The 18095-nt window shown below is 53.9% G+C and overlaps 6 protein-coding genes across 6 annotated transcripts; 3 read left to right on the plus strand and 3 right to left on the minus strand.

Moving 5' to 3' along the window:
• Positions 1–619: 619 nt before the first annotated feature.
• On the plus strand, positions 620–2539 carry J7T55_010156 (uncharacterized protein; the record flags this gene model as incomplete). Its single annotated transcript, XM_053131351.1, has 3 exons — positions 620–1117; positions 1175–1628; positions 1683–2539. 3 exons carry the CDS (start codon positions 620–622, stop codon positions 2537–2539), a joined length of 1809 nt encoding a protein of 602 aa, XP_052990582.1.
• Positions 2540–6555: 4016 nt separating this feature from the next.
• Positions 6556–8088, plus strand: J7T55_010157 (sorbitol dehydrogenase; the record flags this gene model as incomplete). Its single annotated transcript, XM_053131352.1, has 4 exons — positions 6556–6666; positions 6836–7054; positions 7160–7206; positions 7263–8088. The coding sequence occupies 4 exons, from the start codon at positions 6556–6558 to the stop codon at positions 8086–8088; spliced, it is 1203 nt and encodes a 400-aa protein (XP_052990583.1).
• A 1132-nt stretch (positions 8089–9220) lies between these two features.
• On the minus strand, positions 9221–11282 carry J7T55_010158 (uncharacterized protein; the record flags this gene model as incomplete). Its single annotated transcript, XM_053131353.1, has 2 exons — positions 9221–10197; positions 10256–11282. The coding sequence occupies 2 exons, from the start codon at positions 11280–11282 to the stop codon at positions 9221–9223; spliced, it is 2004 nt and encodes a 667-aa protein (XP_052990584.1).
• A 1149-nt stretch (positions 11283–12431) lies between these two features.
• J7T55_010159 (uncharacterized protein) lies at positions 12432–14339 on the plus strand (the record flags this gene model as incomplete). The annotated part of the gene is made up of 1 exon (XM_053131354.1): positions 12432–14339. One exon carries the CDS (start codon positions 12432–12434, stop codon positions 14337–14339), a length of 1908 nt encoding a protein of 635 aa, XP_052990585.1.
• A 68-nt stretch (positions 14340–14407) lies between these two features.
• J7T55_010160 (uncharacterized protein) lies at positions 14408–14794 on the minus strand (the record flags this gene model as incomplete). The annotated part of the gene is made up of 1 exon (XM_053131355.1): positions 14408–14794. The coding sequence occupies one exon, from the start codon at positions 14792–14794 to the stop codon at positions 14408–14410; it is 387 nt and encodes a 128-aa protein (XP_052990586.1).
• Positions 14795–15837: 1043 nt separating this feature from the next.
• Positions 15838–17815, minus strand: J7T55_010161 (uncharacterized protein; the record flags this gene model as incomplete). The annotated part of the gene is made up of 8 exons (XM_053131356.1): positions 15838–16294; positions 16357–16523; positions 16726–16808; positions 16872–16984; positions 17254–17342; positions 17485–17534; positions 17594–17719; positions 17806–17815. 8 exons carry the CDS (start codon positions 17813–17815, stop codon positions 15838–15840), a joined length of 1095 nt encoding a protein of 364 aa, XP_052990587.1.
• Positions 17816–18095: the final 280 nt, after the last annotated feature.

An 18095-nucleotide genomic window follows, 5' to 3' on the forward strand; every position in this document is an offset into this window, starting at 1 on the left:
CGTGGCTGAGCAGGCCAGCAAGGCTTTTTGACGGAGCTCTGCGGCCTGGTAGAAGGCACGCCGGCATGGGCATTGCGGCTCATTCGGCTCCTCGGCACTTTGAATGTGGACAAACGGTCCACGAGAATGATACCAACATTTCTGTTGCTGGGAGAAGGCCAAAAAGTTGTCTTCATGGCTGGCTATGTGTGACCCGGCCATCAACTTTCCGTATCTGCACCCCCCCCCCCCCTGCCTGTTCTTTGGGGACCCACTCGGACCTTGATTGGGCGCTCACCAAGGCTACTAGCTAGACTGTACCACTTCCTGCCTATTGGTACAGCTTAGGGAGGTGCAGCCCATTCCATCGACTTCAAGCTTACTTACAGTCCGAGGTCTTCGTCGTCATCCCCTTCGAGCCTCTTGGGAGCCTGTGATTCTCTTCTGTATGTGGCTCACCGCATCGGCCCCCGTCAGGACAGCAACCCTACGATATCCAATCCGCGCTCCATCAGCGTGATCGCATCGCCGGGCCTCTCAGGATCCCCCCTCCTCTCCTCCCACCCCAACACGTGCCGACCAGCAACGTCATCCGCACCCGAGCTTTCTGTCTACATTTCCCTTCTCAAGTGCGCCTCTCATGGATTACAGCGCCTCCGTTCACGATGCCGATCATCCGACAGGCGCTTCGCCCTGGGGCAATTCCCCAGCGCCCTCCCCTCACGCCCACCGAACAACCTTTGGCGATGTAGCCGGCGAACCCCCAGCGTCGCCACCCCATTTTGACTCAGGCGTCCCAAGCAACGGTTTCGCCGCAGATCACGAAGAAGAGGAGGGCTTTGGGCCATCAGACCATGGTTTCGGCAGACCAGCTACCGGCAGCACCATTTCTGACAGTGACACACAAGCGCCCCCAACAGACACAGCATCCGGGGAGGCAGCGTTCGGACAGCAGCATGCAAATACCTCTCCTTCGCAGCCAAATGATCCCAATCGGCTGTCTGGGGATACTGCGCGTGCTAGTCAGGAGCAGCCTCAGATTCGGAAGCCTACGCAGCCGTTGTACAAGCTCCAAGCCAAGATCACTGGCCTCGAACGCGCCGCGCGAAAAGACCCTATTCTAAGATTCGACGTTCACGTAAGTCTTCCTATTACCCGCAGGCGAACGTGTGCGATTAAATGCTAACTGTCGTAGACCAACCTCCCAAAGTTCCGAACAACCCAATTCCGAGATGTCAGACGCCTGCACTCAGAGTTTGTTAAGCTTGCCGAGTACCTTATATCTGCGAATCCCGAAGCGATCGTTCCGGCTGTCCCACCACCTCTGACATCTGCCGGCGCTGGGACGGACGAGGACGAGATCAGGGTTAAAGCACTCATGCAACGATGGTTCAACTATGTCTGCAGTAACGAGGTACTCGCGAGGGACGACGAGATGGTTCTCTTTGTTGAAAGTGACTTTGGCTACAGCCCGATGGTAAAGAAAAAGCAGCCTGCCACTGGTGTGCGACGCAAACTGTTGAAGCAGTTCGCGCCACCTCCAGATGACACTCCTGATCTGTCCGAGGCTCGGCCAATAGTGAAACTATTTTACCTGGGATCCATGGATGCGGGCCACAAGGTCGACAGGCTGGTTAAATCCCGTCGTGGTGAGTCAAAAACCAATGGCATAGTGGTCAAGTGCGTGTGCTGACTTAAAGCAGGGCTCGGTCTTGGACAATCCGAGTTTGGTGTCAGGCTTGGAAGTATGCATGTACAGGAACCACACCAGGGCCTGGCCAACGCATATCGCAAACTTGGGAAAATCGTTCAGACGGTCGGTGACTCGCAGCAAGCACAGGCTACTGCAGAGGCGTTCACCATCGGGGATCCCCTGCAGTATCACTCTTCGGACGCCTTCATCGTCAAGGAAACCTTGACGAACCGCCAACTTCTCATTCGCGAGTTCCTGCAGGCGCAAGAGAATACACGCAGCAAGCTCAATGCCGCGGATCGTCTGAAGGCCAGCTCGAATGTCCGCCGGGAAAAGGTAGACGAAGCAATCTCCCTGTTAGAGGACGCGAAACAGAATGAGGCCTATCTTTATCAAAAGACCAGGCGTGTGACACAGAACTTGGTTCAAGAACGCCACAGGTGGTTCACGAGAACCGCCGCCGACCTGCGTGCCAGCATCCGCGAGTTTGTCTGCAAGGAGATTGAGGCCGAGCGCAGGACTTTGGCCATGCTCGAAAACGTACGACCTGACGTACGTGCCATTGACGCGTCTGGTGGTTTGAGTAGGCTGGGTCGTGAAGCACACCCGGTAGTGCGTCGAACCAGCATGGCTTCAAGCCAGGGTCCGAAGGGGGATGCATGGAGCGGCGTACCGCGACGAACTGGCGACCCAATGGGAAGGAGCGTATCCGCCAGCTTTATGTCCAACGTCGCTGAGGAGGGAGACGGTGAGGAGGAGAGTGCGAAATCTCCGGCCGGCGGCTTAGCCGAACAGAATGACGAGGATGACGAAGACAGAGTGGATGCCCGCAACGCGGCGAGCCGGCTGGCTACGAGCACCTTCTAAGGTCCGCATGTCAAGAAGCTTACTCGCATGCAGTTCCAAAGGTCTAAGCCGCGAATCCGCACGCATTCCTAGGGCACACTCAGAAGCATCGGTTACCAGGTTGTTGTAATTATTGTATGTGAACCCACATCTCATCCTTTACCGCAACCCTGCACTCCCCAGAAACTATGTTCGAAGAAGGCTTTAGGAACACGGAGGGGCGACATAACCAGGTCATCAAGCGACTGAAACCGTGCTGCATGATCCGGGAACGCTTCTTAGGGACCCACTTGCCTACTGGAATTAACCCATCCGTTGTGGAGTCATGATTCTGCCTGTCTACATGAGTATAACGCATGCAAGAAAAGGCACACATATGTTTCTTATCTGGAATCGCCTTGAAGTAGTGCGGTGCATATAACATCTGTATGATGACAGCTGCGGGTGCTCGAAGCGTCCTGCTCCTCCAGTCCCAAATAGGTCATGATCCCCAAGGAGGGCATAGGGAAATCAACAAGGGTTCAGCAACGTCGTACACGTACATATCATCGCAGCCGGCATTATGACATTATGTGCCACGGCACCATACCACTTCCTTGGCCGAGTTTTGGTGCATTAGAGACAGGCATCATTCTGGTGAGCAACCGTCAATGCTCGGTGATGTATGAACACACTCTTGCACATCCTCTTCTGATTTCGTCCACACGATGGTGATGGTAGCTCGACAACGCGGCCTCAGCACAGGAAGCCATCGTTTCGGAAACATAACCGAAGTTATCCATGCGACCGCGGCTCAATGCACTGCGTGTGCTCTCTCGGCCATCGATACCATGCTTGCATAGCTTGGCGAATCCCACGTAGTTTACTGGCTACCTTTGTGATACGAGCAGCATGGCGGCCCTTCTAGGCAAGTTTCGACAGACTGCTGTCGTAGTCATCTCACCGTTCGTCCCTTTTCTCGGCCTCTGGCCTTACTGTTGTCGGTTGGATCCTGCGGTGACGCCAAAGCTGCAGGCGTGAAGCGACCTTCTGCAGCCTCCACGAGCGAATGCTACGGATGCTGCCGGCGCAGTTCGGGATTGCACCACTTACAATTGAGCCGATCGACTATCATTTCTGCATCTACAACGGAGGAGGGTCAACCAGACTTCGCTCGGTTCGCTGGGCAGGTACCAGTACTGAGTCACTAATCGACTGCACATACGTCTTCGATCGCTGTTGGTTTTACGCGATAATGACTTGTCCACCTCGAGGCATGATCCGAATCCCCGGTGATGGGCTTGCATCAGCATACTACATAGCCCATCCAATGATCCCCAATCCCGCCGTTATTGTGGTTGCCGCCATCACTTGCCGCGCTATCACTAAAGGAAGCGCTGCCAGCCTTGGTTCAATAGTCCTTGGATCGCTGCAATCTGCACATCCTGTATCAAGTTGAGGCTGCGCAAACGGCTCACCGACGGTCCACCGGCAAGTCGCGCCGCTTTGCTTCAGGCTGGACATTCCCGTCCTGCAGATCCAGTTTTCCCCCGGCTTGTGGCGGCTGGTGGTTCAGAATGCAGTCGATGCAGTCCACTGAATCCACGATATGCTGAGTTGACACCGGCCGTTGTGCGTGCATGCGTCAAGCAGCAGCTCGCGGCAAATCCGATATGGCAAACAAGCAACTTTGTCCACGTCGCCAGTGACGCCGCTGTCACAAGCCTGTGCCGATCAATCTCAAGATAGGATTGGGCGGAGCAGTGCTGCCCCTCTCCAACAAGGTGCTCAATACGTTCCTGGAAGCTGGAGTGTCGCACGGCTCGATGGCTTTGGCAGATGCAGTTGCAGATTTGCTATCATTTTCGACGTCGATCTCTCACTTGTGACCGGCGCTTCGAGATATTGCGCTGCCTGCCAATACCGATTGCACGTGCCGGCGCTCCCCAAAAAAGAAAAAGAAAAAACCAACTCCAGCCTTGTTCCTTTTGACCGCTCTACACTTGACCAATCCTCGGTACGGGGCGAACGACTTGCATCCGGCCGTTGAAGTCTCCAATCTCTTACAGGGCTGACCCATACCCATCCATGCGGGCGATGTGCAGACCCTGAGACTTCGGCAAAATTAGTTTAGGACATCACATCTTGGAAACATCTCGCAACATGCGAAAGCCTTTTAACCGTACAAGTGTCTCGCCTTTCTCGCCCCTTTTGCCTGGATCGCTACCTGAGGGCACGTTCCTTGCCTGCACATCACGGGCTTTCCCCAATCAGAAAAGGCATTGGCACCCGGTTCAGGAAATCGTTACAATTGCTTGACGTTCGCCTTGGCTGTCATCTGGGCTGTCTTGGTTACACCGAACAACCGCGTTAGTTTCTGCAAGCCCCGGCAGTGCTTCGGCTGGTCCCAAGTGCAGCCGCACTTTAGCAATCGGTATGCAATACAAGACACCGAAGAGCATGGCACCATGACTTTTGCGTTCACGCACCCCTGACGCTTGCCATCAGAAGCTGCTTGCTTGGGGAAGCAAGGTACCGCTCATCCAAAGTCCTCGCTCAGATATCTTCGCCGCGGCCACATCTGACCCGCCTGGGCCGCCCAGACCGAGGTATCATGGCAAACCATACACACACACTCAGTCTTCCCGACCGAATTGGTTGCCACAACAGCCTTTGTGGATCAAAGGGCGACCTTGTGATTGAAGGAGAGGCATTATCGAGATAAGATTCATCCAGATTTCGGCACAAATGTTGTGACACAAAGGCTACAGAATCTTGTAACCCAGGGCCCAGGCCTGGCGCTCTCTTCGTGACGAGCTAGAAGCCTACCCCCTCCACTTCATTGTCGAAGTGGCCTCGTCACATGGGATCGCCTCATCCCGGCGGGAAAAACATCGTGGTCGCACCATCATTTTTACCTCGTCTCTCCCTTTTTGGTTGGCAACTATTACCTGGCAATACAGGTCTATAACTCTGTCGGCTACGAAAAACCCTGGACACTGAACACCCCCCCCCCCCGAGATTCATAAGAACCTCTCCCGGTTGTTGACCTTGAACTCAAGGAGTTACACGGCCAGTCTGATCTTTCATCTCGTGTGCTGCAAATTCATGTCACAATCCATGAGCTTTCGTGGACTCCTCCATTGGGACTCCATCGTTCTATTCATCATACCATCGATTATCATGGTACATGCAGTGCATGGCTATCCCAACACTTATGCAAGTGTGCCGAAGCCCAACATGCATTCTCGCTGCAGAGACCCATGCATTCTCTGCTTTCGCTAAACCTGGTCCAGTGGACGGAGTGAAGAGAGCCAAACTTATGCTTGACCGGGGCCAGCATCCAAGCAGGAGATGTCTACCTCTGCTAAATAGGCTCGGATACAAGCGATTATCCTTGCCTCCGCAGCATCAAGCTCCGTCGACGGTCTGATAAGTCGTCGAGAGATGACTGGCGGGCTCCTGGAGTGTCTAACGCTGCTCTAAGGCATGCCTCTGAATCAACCAGCAGAAGTTCATCCGGTCGTTGTCTGGCCCCCCTGCCTTGCCTTCAAGTGGACAGACGACCTTCGCTGCCCCTCAACCTTTCCTACCCTGTCCCTCGAATAGCAGGAATGGCAACATCTGTACCATGCAACATGGTGCGTGCCAGTCCACATCAACCAGAGCTCGGAAGACTTGTGGCTCACCGGGACGAAAATCCCAAAATGAGCACCTCAAGAACGTATGGTACCCTCGGCCTTGTCATATGTACTCGGACGTGGCGTATTTTGAAGTGCGTGACGCAGAGATAAATGGCATTCCTCCTTCAGGACACCGACTCCCTCCTTCCTCTCTTCATCTTTCATCGCGCCATCAGATATCCTGCGCTCTTGTCCGAAAAAAATATTACCTGCATTTCAAACAAGTACCACTCACATCTACTTCCCCAATTGCCTGGCCCAGGCGAGATTTGCCCCCACGAATTGTCCCTCTGTCCCGGGTCCGCCTCCTGGCCAATCCACCAATACACGCCACGAAACCACCCTCCCATCCCACACTCATCCCACGTTTGAAGCATGGCGCCGTCCGCCATGGTTCAAGATGAGATGGAGCCAATGCAGCTACCCCATACTAAAGCCTCAAAGATCAGTGCATCCGTCTTACATGGTCCAAGGGACTTGCGATTGGTGAGTTGGCGTTGCTTCACTCGATTCTTTGGTTCGGGCTGCCATCTTGACAGTCTGACTGTTACACAAGATCTCGCAAACTACCTAATCCGGGAAACGGAGCTTGCGGGCTGACAGCAGAGCCGCGTACCTTTTTCCAACGACAGAGCCGCTGACTAAAAACGTACAGGAATGCAGGACCCTGAATGAGCCCGCACTGGGCGAAGTTCAAGTAGCCTTGCGCTCCACTGGTATATGCGGCTCGGATGTGTCTTATTACAAGAAATTCGCGAATGGTGATCTCTGCGCCTGCCAGCCACTTTCGCTCGGGCATGAGTCCTCTGGAGTCGTAGTGGCCATTGGACCTCAGGTGAGTGGCTTTGCGGTCGGTGACCGTGTCGCTCTGGAGGTTGGTGTGCCCTGTGGGCAATGTAGCATATGCCGCAAGGGGCGATATAACCTTTGCAAGAAGATGAGATTCAGAAGCAGCGCGAAGTCTTTCCCCCACTTCCAGGGTACGCTTCAGGATAGGATAAACCACCCAGCGGTGTGGTGTCACAAGTAAGTACCACGCAGCCGGGAATGTGAGGCATCAGCTTCTAACTTGGTACGCAAAGGCTCCCTGACAACGTCTCCTTCGATGCAGCCGCTCTTCTTGAGCCACTTTCCGTCGCCATACATGCTGTCGGAAACCGCGCGCGACCTGAGGCTGGTTCCACAGCCCTGGTTCTTGGCGCCGGGACAGTCGGCCTCTTGACGGCAGCCATGGCCCGGCAGTCAGGTTGCACGACAGTCACAGTCTGTGACGTGGACCAGGGCCGTGTCGACTACGCACTTAAAAAGGGTTTCGCAACCCACGGCTACGTCGTGCCCCGGCCGCTGCACATGTCATCCAGCAGCTCCTCGGTCTCCGGCATATCAACCCCTGGCGCGGACGGCGCGATGACGCCCGCCAGCAGCATCTTCTCGACGCTGGACAGCAAGCTAGAGGGCGCCAAGGCAACCGCGGCGGACATCATCGCTGCTTCCAAGACCTCGCCATCAGCCTTGCTGGTGGACGAGGACGAGGACGACGGCTTTGATTTCACATTCGAGTGCACGGGGAAAGAGGTGTGCATGCACACGTCCCTCTACGCGACGAGGCCTGGGGGCAAGGTGATTATGGTCGGCATGGGGACGCCGATCCAGACGCTCCCCATGTCTGTGGCACACCTGCGGGAGGTGGACATTCTTGGCATCTTCCGCTACGTGAACACATACGCCGTGGGAATTCGGTTGCTCTGCGCCCAGAAGCAAGGCGGGGCCTTTGGGCTACCCAGTCTTGATGATATGGTCACGCACCGCTTTAAAGGGTTGGAAAATGCGAAGCAAGCCTTCGAGCTTGCGGGGCGGACGATCGATGACGAGGGCAGGATGGTCCTTAAGGTTGTGATTGAGGCGTGATCTCATTCTTCTACTCGGCGTCTCATTTGTTGTTTCCTCTTCATGTCGGCTTCCAACACAGGCTTAATTCTGGTCACGGCCGCTGTTATCTGGCACGAATGACGAACAGGACCTGGCTTTCTACCCCCTAGGAATCTTCTAGCAGCGTTCGCTTAGATTTTAGACCATCCGTATTTTCTATACACCTGAGTAGTGATTTGGACCAGTAATGAAGCTAGATGCACAAAGTCAGAATGATAGATACTTAGCTTGAACAGAAACAGAATAGGATGCATGACCAGACTGTCTTCTGTCTGTATGGCCACATAGCTCATTCGCGTCTACACACATCGGCGTCCACCGTATTCCAATAATGAGTGATGCTAAGTGGCAATGTCTGCTGAGCCAGACCTACCCTGGTTCTATAACTGAGTCAGAGTACAGTACTCGGAGCAACAGCCACACAGAGGGCTTTTCACATTTTGATCGCTTCTGTATTTAATACCATGAGAGCCACGGGGCAGATTCGATGGGACATACACTGTCGAGTTGTACACTGCTGAGTATGGCCATAGGACGGCAACGTCTTGCTCAAGGTGGACAATCCTGGCCGCTGGCTGCCGACAGCTACCTATTTCATCATCTGGCCTCACTTCGTCAGAGTCACGCTCACAAAGCCGGAGTTTAGATGAGAAGATTCGTGATTTTTCTGTCTTTCCTATGTAGGAAATGTTATGGGCAATTTACTCTAACATCGTTATTAACCCATCAGAATGACCAAAAGAGCAATGATTGATTTCCATATGTGCCGGCGAGAGACCAAATTGGACTGAGTCAGAGTCGACCACCATACAGCCAGTCTGCGAGACTCCTCAGCCAAGTCATGTGATCGAGGTTGGCAAAGTCGTGATGGCGACTATCGGTCTCTCAGGGCCCCTCAGCCGGCCTGAGCAATAGAACCTGCTCTCGAATTGTCCTTCACGGCAAAGGACTCATAACACAAGGTCTATCGAGATATGACCATACCCTTTTCCGGGGCCTTAAAAACGCCGTGCTGTTCCGTGCTTCTTGTAAATGCCACAATGCCAATCGCCTTTCCAACGCCAGCCCTGCTCATAGAGTGTCATGCGAAAAGTATGAGAAGAAGAGCCTCCTACATCAAGTCGCCGGCCGAAGGCAAGGAACCAGGACGGCCACCCTTGCTTGGCTGAGAGTGGCCATAGGCAGTTCCCTGAGACGCGTAGGTCGCCGCACGCTGGCTGTTGTGAGCTTTCTCAGTCTCAATGACGTGGAACTTCTTGCCAATGTCTCTGGTATCACCGACGCGGTTCATGAGCTCATTCAGGAGCTCGATCGTATTGACGTCATTCTCCTCACTCAGAAGCTCTTCCTTGAAGGTCTCGGCATCAGACGGCTCGACAATACTCAAGCGGTGGACGAGAGCCTGCACGAGGCGTAGCAAAGACTGGGAGGGCTCGGTGTAGTCACCGTCGGTGACCTCGGAGTTGATCTCCTCAATGTACGGAGGAGGAAGCCGCTGCAGGTACTTGGTGATGAGGTCGATCCGGGCTTTCAGCATCTTGATGGCGTTCGCCTTGGTGGTGAGGGCCGCTATCATCTCCTGGTCCTCTCTGGACAAAGCCGCATTCTCAGGGTCGACATTGTCGTCCTCCTTGGCAGCCTGCTTTCCCTTGCCTTTTCCTTTGCCTTTGACGTCGAGCTTCAGAAGCTCCTCCTGAACTCGCTCCGAGGCAGCGTTAGCAGCGGCTCCAGCGACGGAGCTCATGCTGATCATCTCCGCCTCGTGCGTTTCGACAGTGAAAGGAATCTCCTTGAACTTGAGCTTCAGCTGCGAGTCGCCATCTTTCATCTCTTTGTCCTCACCCTCAACATTGGTGTCTTTGGCGCCATCGTCGACTTCGTAGACAGTCTCGTAGGTGGTGTAGGGCAGCTTGCCGCCGACAGACTCCTCGCCGATCTCTTCACTGTGAAAGCCCAGCAGAATGGCCGATTCGTTGTAGGAGAGGATCTGGTTGTGGATTGGAATAAGGTGGCTTCCTGGGCCGCTTCTGGGGGCCAAGGTGAACCAGCCCACCAGATCGAGGGTGCGATCCCTGTGGACGATTCTCACTGTTAAAGTAGGTCAGTACGGTCAACAATCCTGGAGACGCGCTCAGGTCAAACTCACTTTGCTCCAGACGCGTCTCAAACCAACCCGGCTCCAGGGTCACTTGGTCTCCATTCACAAGGATTTGCACCTCGTAAGCATGCTCCACAGTCACCTCACGGCCGTTCTGCTGGCCGAACAGTGCGCCGACAATAGGACCCGGCTGCTCTCTCAAGAAGTGCCTCGTCACATAGTCGCCGATATTGAGTAGGGGCAGCGGGTGTAGGATAGCAGACTCCATGATGGGCGAGTGGAACTGCTTGTTCAGCTGCTGCAAGTAGTCGGTCTGCTCCGAGCTGCTCAGCTTCTGTGAATTGCTGGTCTGCTGCGAGTTGTTGATGCGCAACAGCTCCTCGGTCTGCACCGAGCTGCTGGTCTCCTGGGAGTTGTCGCTGTATTGCGATGTGCCAGTCTGCTGCGACTCGTCGAGCAACTGCTCCAAGTTGTCAGTCTGCTGAGAGATCTCCCCGTTCTGAGGGGCGTTCGTCTGCTGCAAGTCGACTGCCTGCTGCGAGCTCGTTTGCTGCGAGTTGCTGTTCTGCTGCGAATTGCTTCTCTGCTGTGAAGTGTTCGCCTGCTGCGAGTTGCTCGTCTGACTCTGGCCGGCGTGGGGCGGGAGTGGAGGGAGAGGTCCAGGAGGAGGAGGAGAGGGTGGGGGGCCGTAAAAGGCTGCAGCGGACAAAGGTCGACAACTGGCGCGAGTCTGGGTGGTTCGACGCTCTGACTGTGCAGCAGAAGGCTGAGACGCTGGGCGCTGGTGGGGAGGGAAGGTGATGTAGTAAGTGAGGCTGCTGGGGGGCGCTTGGAAAGGGACGTTGTGCAGGTTGATGGCGACGCGCTCATCAATTACGACGTCGATATCAATGTCCTCTTGAGCTTGCACTTGAGCTCCGCCGTTGGCTGGAACTGGCGCAGGGACAGCTGGAGCTGGAGCGGGAGCCGGGTTGAGAGGTACTGCAGGGGGCTCTGGTGAGGCGGGACGGCTTGATTCTCCAAGGCAGCACCCAAAAAGGGCCTGCAGAGCATTGCCTTTATCGCCTTTGGTCATCTTAGCGCCTTGTGCGGGGGCGGGGCAGAGCGGTGATGGGTCCGTGCGGTGTTTTGGGAGGGAGTTGGGAGCGTGTCTGAAAATTTGTTTCCCGTGTTTTTAGATTAAAACTGCCACTGCTGCCTGAAAAGCGCAAGGCCCCCACCAGCAGCTTAAGCTCACCATTCCGCACACGGGGCCCCACCCCAAGCTCGAGCTCCCCACATGTACCATTTAGGTACCTGACCTCAGCAGCTTCCACATATCTTTGAATAAGAAAAGTCTAGTCAACAGCACTACCAGCAGGCGATCATTTCGATCCAGTGAATTCACGAGAAGAATTTGGTCGTCGAAAACGTCACAGCAAATAACTCGTTTCATGCGCACATGATGAGGATCAGCTCAGATTTCCCAAGTAAAACCTACCCCTCAAGGGTGAACACCCCGAACAAAAACAATAAACAACTAGCTCATGAATAGGCAGTGTAACACAATTTGGTGTTAGTGTTCTTGACGTGAGCTTGAAGCCATTCTCGCGCTCTGGGATCCCTTAGTAAAGGGAGCAGCCAGTTTTTCATTCACACTCTGCTGGGAATAGAAGACTGAGGGAGTGTGATGCGCAGCTGGCCCCGATTCATGGTAACTCTGCTTCACGTCAGGAGGTTTGCAGAGAAAAACACGGGCCCAGATCCTTTTCCTATAGAAGAAGCCTGACGCGAAAGAATCAGCATAACCAAAGACAAACCAAGCCTATGGCTTTGCAAGTGCACTCCATGATTGTCTGTTGGGTGAGCTTCCTTTTGCCCCCTCAAACATCCCCAGAACACACAAGGAGAAACCTACAAGTGCGCATTGTCCAGGCCTGTTTTCTCTTTATCAACTCCCGCAGACTCTTTCAAGTTCAAGGCCACACAGGGACACGGTATGGCTTGACCGGTCACAAGGTGTGCTACAGTTGGGAAGTCCCGCAAGTGCTTGAGGATGGATAGGAACATGATGAAGAGGCTGTCTGTTTTCAAGGCTTGATTCCAAGGCTTGATTCCACCTCTTGAGCATGTCTCTGCAATCCATTTATCCTGAAGATTTGACTGTTTCTTGAAGACCCCGTCCCTACAACTACTGTAGCTTATCTTGGATACTTGGCTCCGCAACACTTCTCCCAGCGGTACCATGGATTGCCATAGGAGCGCTCCCATTCCCAACGTGGACTCCGGTATGGCTTGCAAGGATGGCACTGCCTCCTTTCCGATCAAGAGAAAGCCGGAGGAGGAGGTCCTGTTTGTCTCTTCCAAGCCTGTAAAGAAGTGTCGTGGCAGCAGAGAATCTCCAGCGGAGGCCCACCGTGTTGTCAACCCGCCTGACATATCTAGGGCGGTTCTTCCTAGAGATTCTCATCCAAGCAACACCTCTAGTAATATCGGCCCGAGCCTCCCAACAAGTCAACCGCTGCATGAAGCAAGCACCTTCAACCGAGGAGTATCACTTCCCAGTATGGAGAACTACGTGTTTCCTCCACCTGAAGACAGAATCACGAGCCGGACCTCTCGAAGCTCTCCCATGCTGTCTCCAAAACAACTACCGCAAACGGCGCCTCCAGGCCAAGCTGACACCCACCCAGGCCCCGGAGTCACCTTAACTCCTCCATCAAAGATCAACGATCCTAAATCCCCAGCGTTTTTCGATCCATCTTGGATGACATCTGGCATACCAGTCCAACAGACGCCGATGAATCTACATATGGCGCCCAGTCAGCCGATGATGCCAACATACATCCAGCCATCAGCTCCTGAGCCATCTGCTGTTGTCCACGACGAGAAGAAAATGCCGAACATGTCCGAAACGTCCGCAGACCCAGCGCAGTGTTCCGAGCCGGTCACTCAACGTAGCCAGGAAGTGGGCGTAGAGCATACCCACAGCAGCCATCAGTATCCTTCGCATGATGCAGGAAAGCCCGAGTCGATGCAAACCATGCAGCCTTCCAGAACACAGAAAGTATGGCAGCCTGCTCAAATAGCTCCTCAAACTCCGCCAGGGCCAATGCCTCGGACACAACCAACACCATCGCAACAACATGCAAACAACAGCAATGGCTATGCTGGCGCAACTGTGCAGCCACTTCCTCCGAAGCCACCATGTTTCGCGTGCGAGCAAATGCGGCAACAGGCTTTGCACAATAAGACAAGCATTTACCCCTTTGTTGGAAATGCCTCTCATATGCACCATGGCTGGCATGGCCCTGACGTCTCTCATCTGAGCCATCCCGCTCACATTCAGCCTGCGCCATTCTCGACTTCTGGTTTCGGTGTGAGTCCTGATGTATCTCAGGGCCATTTGCAGAGGCCACAACATCTCTACCACGGACAAGTTCCGATGGGATACGGCATGGCACACGTTTCAGCCCAAGTCCCGTATTCTCCTCCAGTGCAGAGAGCGTTTCCGGTAGCAGACATGGGCGCGAGTGACTCTGTCCAAGGGGTGCCTGCTCACAAGATCAATCATACTCCACAGCTGAACATGTCACCTGGGCCAGCCACCATGTCTCAGACAGAACGTGCTCAGCTCACCCAAGGCCAGTGTACTCCGTCTCAGCCACTGCCACCAACACCTCCAAACTCGACGGTAGCCCCTTCCCCTGCTCCACCAGCAGCTCCAACATCTCGACCGCCGACTCCTTCGCCCCCGGAGAAGCACTCGCCGAATCTCATCGTCGACATCGCTGAGACGTGCGAAGCGATATTCCCATGGGATGAGGTTGCCGAGAGACACAATGTGCCCCGTCAGAAAGTTGTCGACACATTTGCGGCCATCATCCAGCTGCCTTTGATTCGTTGTACAACCGACAAGAAACGACACGGGAGGCTGGCGACTAACAGGCTGAAGGATTTCACGAGGGGGAAAAACGCCATGAACATCTCTTCCCCGGCATCTGCGGCCACTTCTTCTGCGTCTGCCAAGTCGGATCCTAATGATAAGCTTGACAAGAGACCAGTTCTTCCAAGCGTCATGGAGCTGGCCAACTCGATGGCACCGGTCGGGCTCCCCTCGACTCTCACAAAGAAGTATCCGGGGACGTGGTGAGAGCAGCCCCACTCCCCAGGTACCTGCTTTCCCAACAACCCCGAAGCAAAGAGATGACGGCAGAACTCTCATTTGCTCAACAACCGATCCCAATCGATTGGCCTCCCAAGGTTCTCCTCGACGAACTGCTCATACATCCCCGGAAACCGCACGGGGACTGCCGGGTCCAGGCCGCCAACCCTGGCTCGGACCAAGTCCTGCATCTGCTTGGACTGCTTGTCGCGCAGCCGCCTCTCGAGTGCCTTGGCGTCCTGCACACGTCCTTCGAGCAGCGCGGCTCGGAGTCTGGCCATCAGCCTGTCCCTTTCGGCGCTGTATTTGAGCAGGATCTGCGACCTGTTGAACTCCGGGTCGCACTGGGCACAGGTACAGGCTAGCGAGTTGCGCCGGTCGGGGAGAACGCATTTCCTTGGGCATCGGGAGGACCAGTGCACGAGGTAATGGCCACACATCATTTTGTAAGCTAGGCCGGTGCACATTCTCTGGGATCTCTTGGTGGGGGTTTGATGTTATCTCGCAGTGACGGTGAAGTTGATAACCGATGTGTCTCGCGGGTTCTCGCAACACGTCCCAAGTGAACACCGCAGAGTGAGCATGTCGTTGGTTGTAGACGTCAAGCCACTTTCAAGTGAGCGTTATTTGCGATTGGTGGTGACAAGGGGGCCGCAATGTGATGTGTATGAGCAATGTGAGGGATGATGGGTAGGGAGGAACAAAGAAATCAACAGGTTCGCAACAACGTGGCCGTACTTTGTCTCGGCCCTGCCCGAACCTGACCGATTGTTCTCTGAGACATGACCACAAGAAATGTCTCTGTCACATCGGACTGACAGAAGAAAAGTGGACGGGAGCTGATAATTGACTTGGTCCCTTAATAATCCTCCTGATCCCGTGAGCCTGAGGGTAGTGCTAACGATGGATCTCTAAGTCACACTAGCATCATCACAATTTCTAAAGGCCGGATATCCCTGGCGAGGAGGGCTTCGGACCGTCATCGCTATGGTGGTTGAGGTTACTTCCTGGCCGCATCGGTTGAGAGTCGGAAAACGGTTACTAGCTAAGAATGTTCAACGTCCGGGAACAACTGTCGTCTCTGGGTGGAGTTTCTCGGGTAGCGCAGCGCCTAGGTCGTTTTAGTGTTGTCGTGCTTGCGAGGTCTCGCCTAGTTGCTTTTACCGCTCTGTCACATTGCTTTTTCTCCCTAATGCGACTTGGGCAGCAAGAGCCGCGCTCGATCCCAGGACTACCTGGTCCGGCTGGTGATGCCAAGCAGGCGAATCGCTTCGACGGATTCCACCCTTGGTAGTCATCACCAACCGTCAGGAGACACTGACTGAATAAGTTTTCTGCATTCCAGAAATTCTGGAATTCGCGCAGCCGAATTGGCTTTTCCGGTCCGAGTCAGGAATATATTCCAAGTTTTTCCATTTTCTTCAGTACGTCATATAAACTTGGTTACAGGTGTCTGAGCACGCGAGGACTTGGCTCGGAGGCCATTTCATCTATGCGGCCTAATTGGAAGTATAGGCAACTCGTCCTCATGTCCCTTTCCCGCGAAATCCACGGAGCTGACGCCGGGTGAGCGGCTATCAACTTCGCGGATCCTAGGACCCAGGCCCGACTCGCCACCATCAAGTTCGTAGAACTCCGATTGCCCCGGCGTGTCCGGAATAGGGTATCGAGTTGGTATCGCGACGACGGGAGGGCTCCTGATTGTCTTTCTCCATCGTCTGCGTATGCTTCTTGGTACTAACTTGCGGTAGAAGTAGTCTCGGAACGACTTCGTGGTGCCGAACACTATGAATGCGAGGAGACTGCCGGAAACTCCAGGAAGAAAGGTCACGACGTCAATAATTGCTCGTTGATGGCTCAGATTGACGACAGAGCCCGAGGATGCTTCGCCGGTGTCCCGAGCAAAGCTAACTTCTTGTGCGATGATTACAAACTGAAATGCTCTGTAAACATGGCGTCAGCATTTCACGGATGGACAGGATCGATCAGCACATCCAAAACTCACGATAAACCCGCGAAGGCAAGAGTGAAGCGAGTGACCAGCCAGCTATCGTAAATACTCTTTTGTTGCAGTGGAACCCCGCCAGTACTACTCGTAAAAGTGCCGGCAGTATTTTGAGTTGTTGCAGCATTGGCTCCATCAACAGTCGAGCGATCGGCGTACCCAACATGCTGGTTCGTTCTGTCAGCAAAGACTCCCTCTCTTATAATCTGAACTAATTCAGGAGCGCTCTCGGTAATTGGATATGCCCAATCGTCCTCGACGCGTAGTCTTGATGCACCGCAAGATAAGAAAATCATGCCTCAGGAAGCGGACGACTACTTGAGACGCCCAGGAAGATGCTGTACCGGGGGAAACACAGGACACACGTACCCAGGACACCGCAGCTCGAGTCGCAACGTATCTCGCGAGGATCGCTAGAAGGAGAATTGTACTGAGTGCAAGACTGACACCCACTGCGTTGAACGATCAGCAGCCGCGCGGGTCTCGTCAAGATGTCTTAGCTGGGTCGGACTCACTAATGAAGTTCGCAACAAAGTAGAACCCAATCGTTGAGCTTTGAACTACGTCGGTGCGCATTAGGCTCACTTGGATAATGGGCAGAATAACAGCCGTAGCTTTGGCAATGTAACTTCCATATCGAGTTGCTGATCCGGTTGCTTTCAAATGGTAAATAGAGTAGGCCAGCTCTGTACACCTACTTCCTTGTAAGAGACTGTTTAAATCAAAGTAGCTGTTTTAACTGGAGCTTACCATGACACGACCAGGATCGATTCAACATTGTAACAATAATATTCTAAGCCTGGTCAGTAGGCTGAAACGGCAACTCTCGAATTTCCAGGAAACTGACGAATATAGAAAAGTGACAGGTCGATTCCAACAGAAGCTCCAGCCACTGACAGTTCGGGATTGCCGGCGTGCTCGCTCACGTATTCAAACTGATCGAGCTTGATGGACGTCCATCGGAGGTAAGTGTGTAGCTGTTGTGCCTTGGGATTTGTCAGTTGGAAGATCCCAGTTGTGTAACAAATATCAGTAGAAGTGGGCAGTTATGGCGTCTCAAAATCCCTAGCATCCTGAGAATCGACTTCGAGACCTGTAGACAACAGAAAAGCCTTGGCAAATACTGACTATTGAAGCTGTGGTACTGAGGGAAGTGAAGAAGGCAAAAAAAGCCACGTCTTCGACAAGTATGTTAGCTCAGTGCTCGAATGACTGGTCGAAGCTGGAACAGACTCACAACTCTTCCACTCCCGGTGGGCAACAGTCGCCCACAGCAGGGCGCAGCTCAGCAGCAGACATATCCAGCTGTAGATGGATACGCCAACCGCTGGCCCGACAGCCTCAGACGGGAGTTCCTGACCGACTGTATGGACTTTTTATCAGCAAGTCTGACAATCAATGTATCGCAAAACGGCGAGTGCAGAAGATTGTCGGATGAGAAAGACATACTACCGGACATCACCGCGATGTAGGCATGAGGCTCTGCACCTGCTCAGGCAGGATTATAGCCAATGTGGGTCAAGACAAGGACAACGGAAGGAAATGGTTGAAAGACGGCCGGGGGTAACATGAAATAACGAGAGAATCCAGGCAAAGGAAAAAGGAAAAGGAGCGACTTTGCTGTCAACCTGGTTGACAAGCAGCAGGGAGTTAATGCGAAAAAAAAAGACAAGCAAAAAAAGGAAGAACTAGAGAAAAGCAAAACTTGTTGAAAGGCCCGAACAGTACTCGGACGTAGC

Source organism: Diaporthe amygdali (genome assembly GCF_026229845.1).
Source record: "Diaporthe amygdali strain CAA958 chromosome Unknown NODE_26_length_719862_cov_65_716256, whole genome shotgun sequence".
In the NCBI taxonomy this organism is placed as follows: Eukaryota; Fungi; Ascomycota; class Sordariomycetes; order Diaporthales; family Diaporthaceae; genus Diaporthe; species Diaporthe amygdali.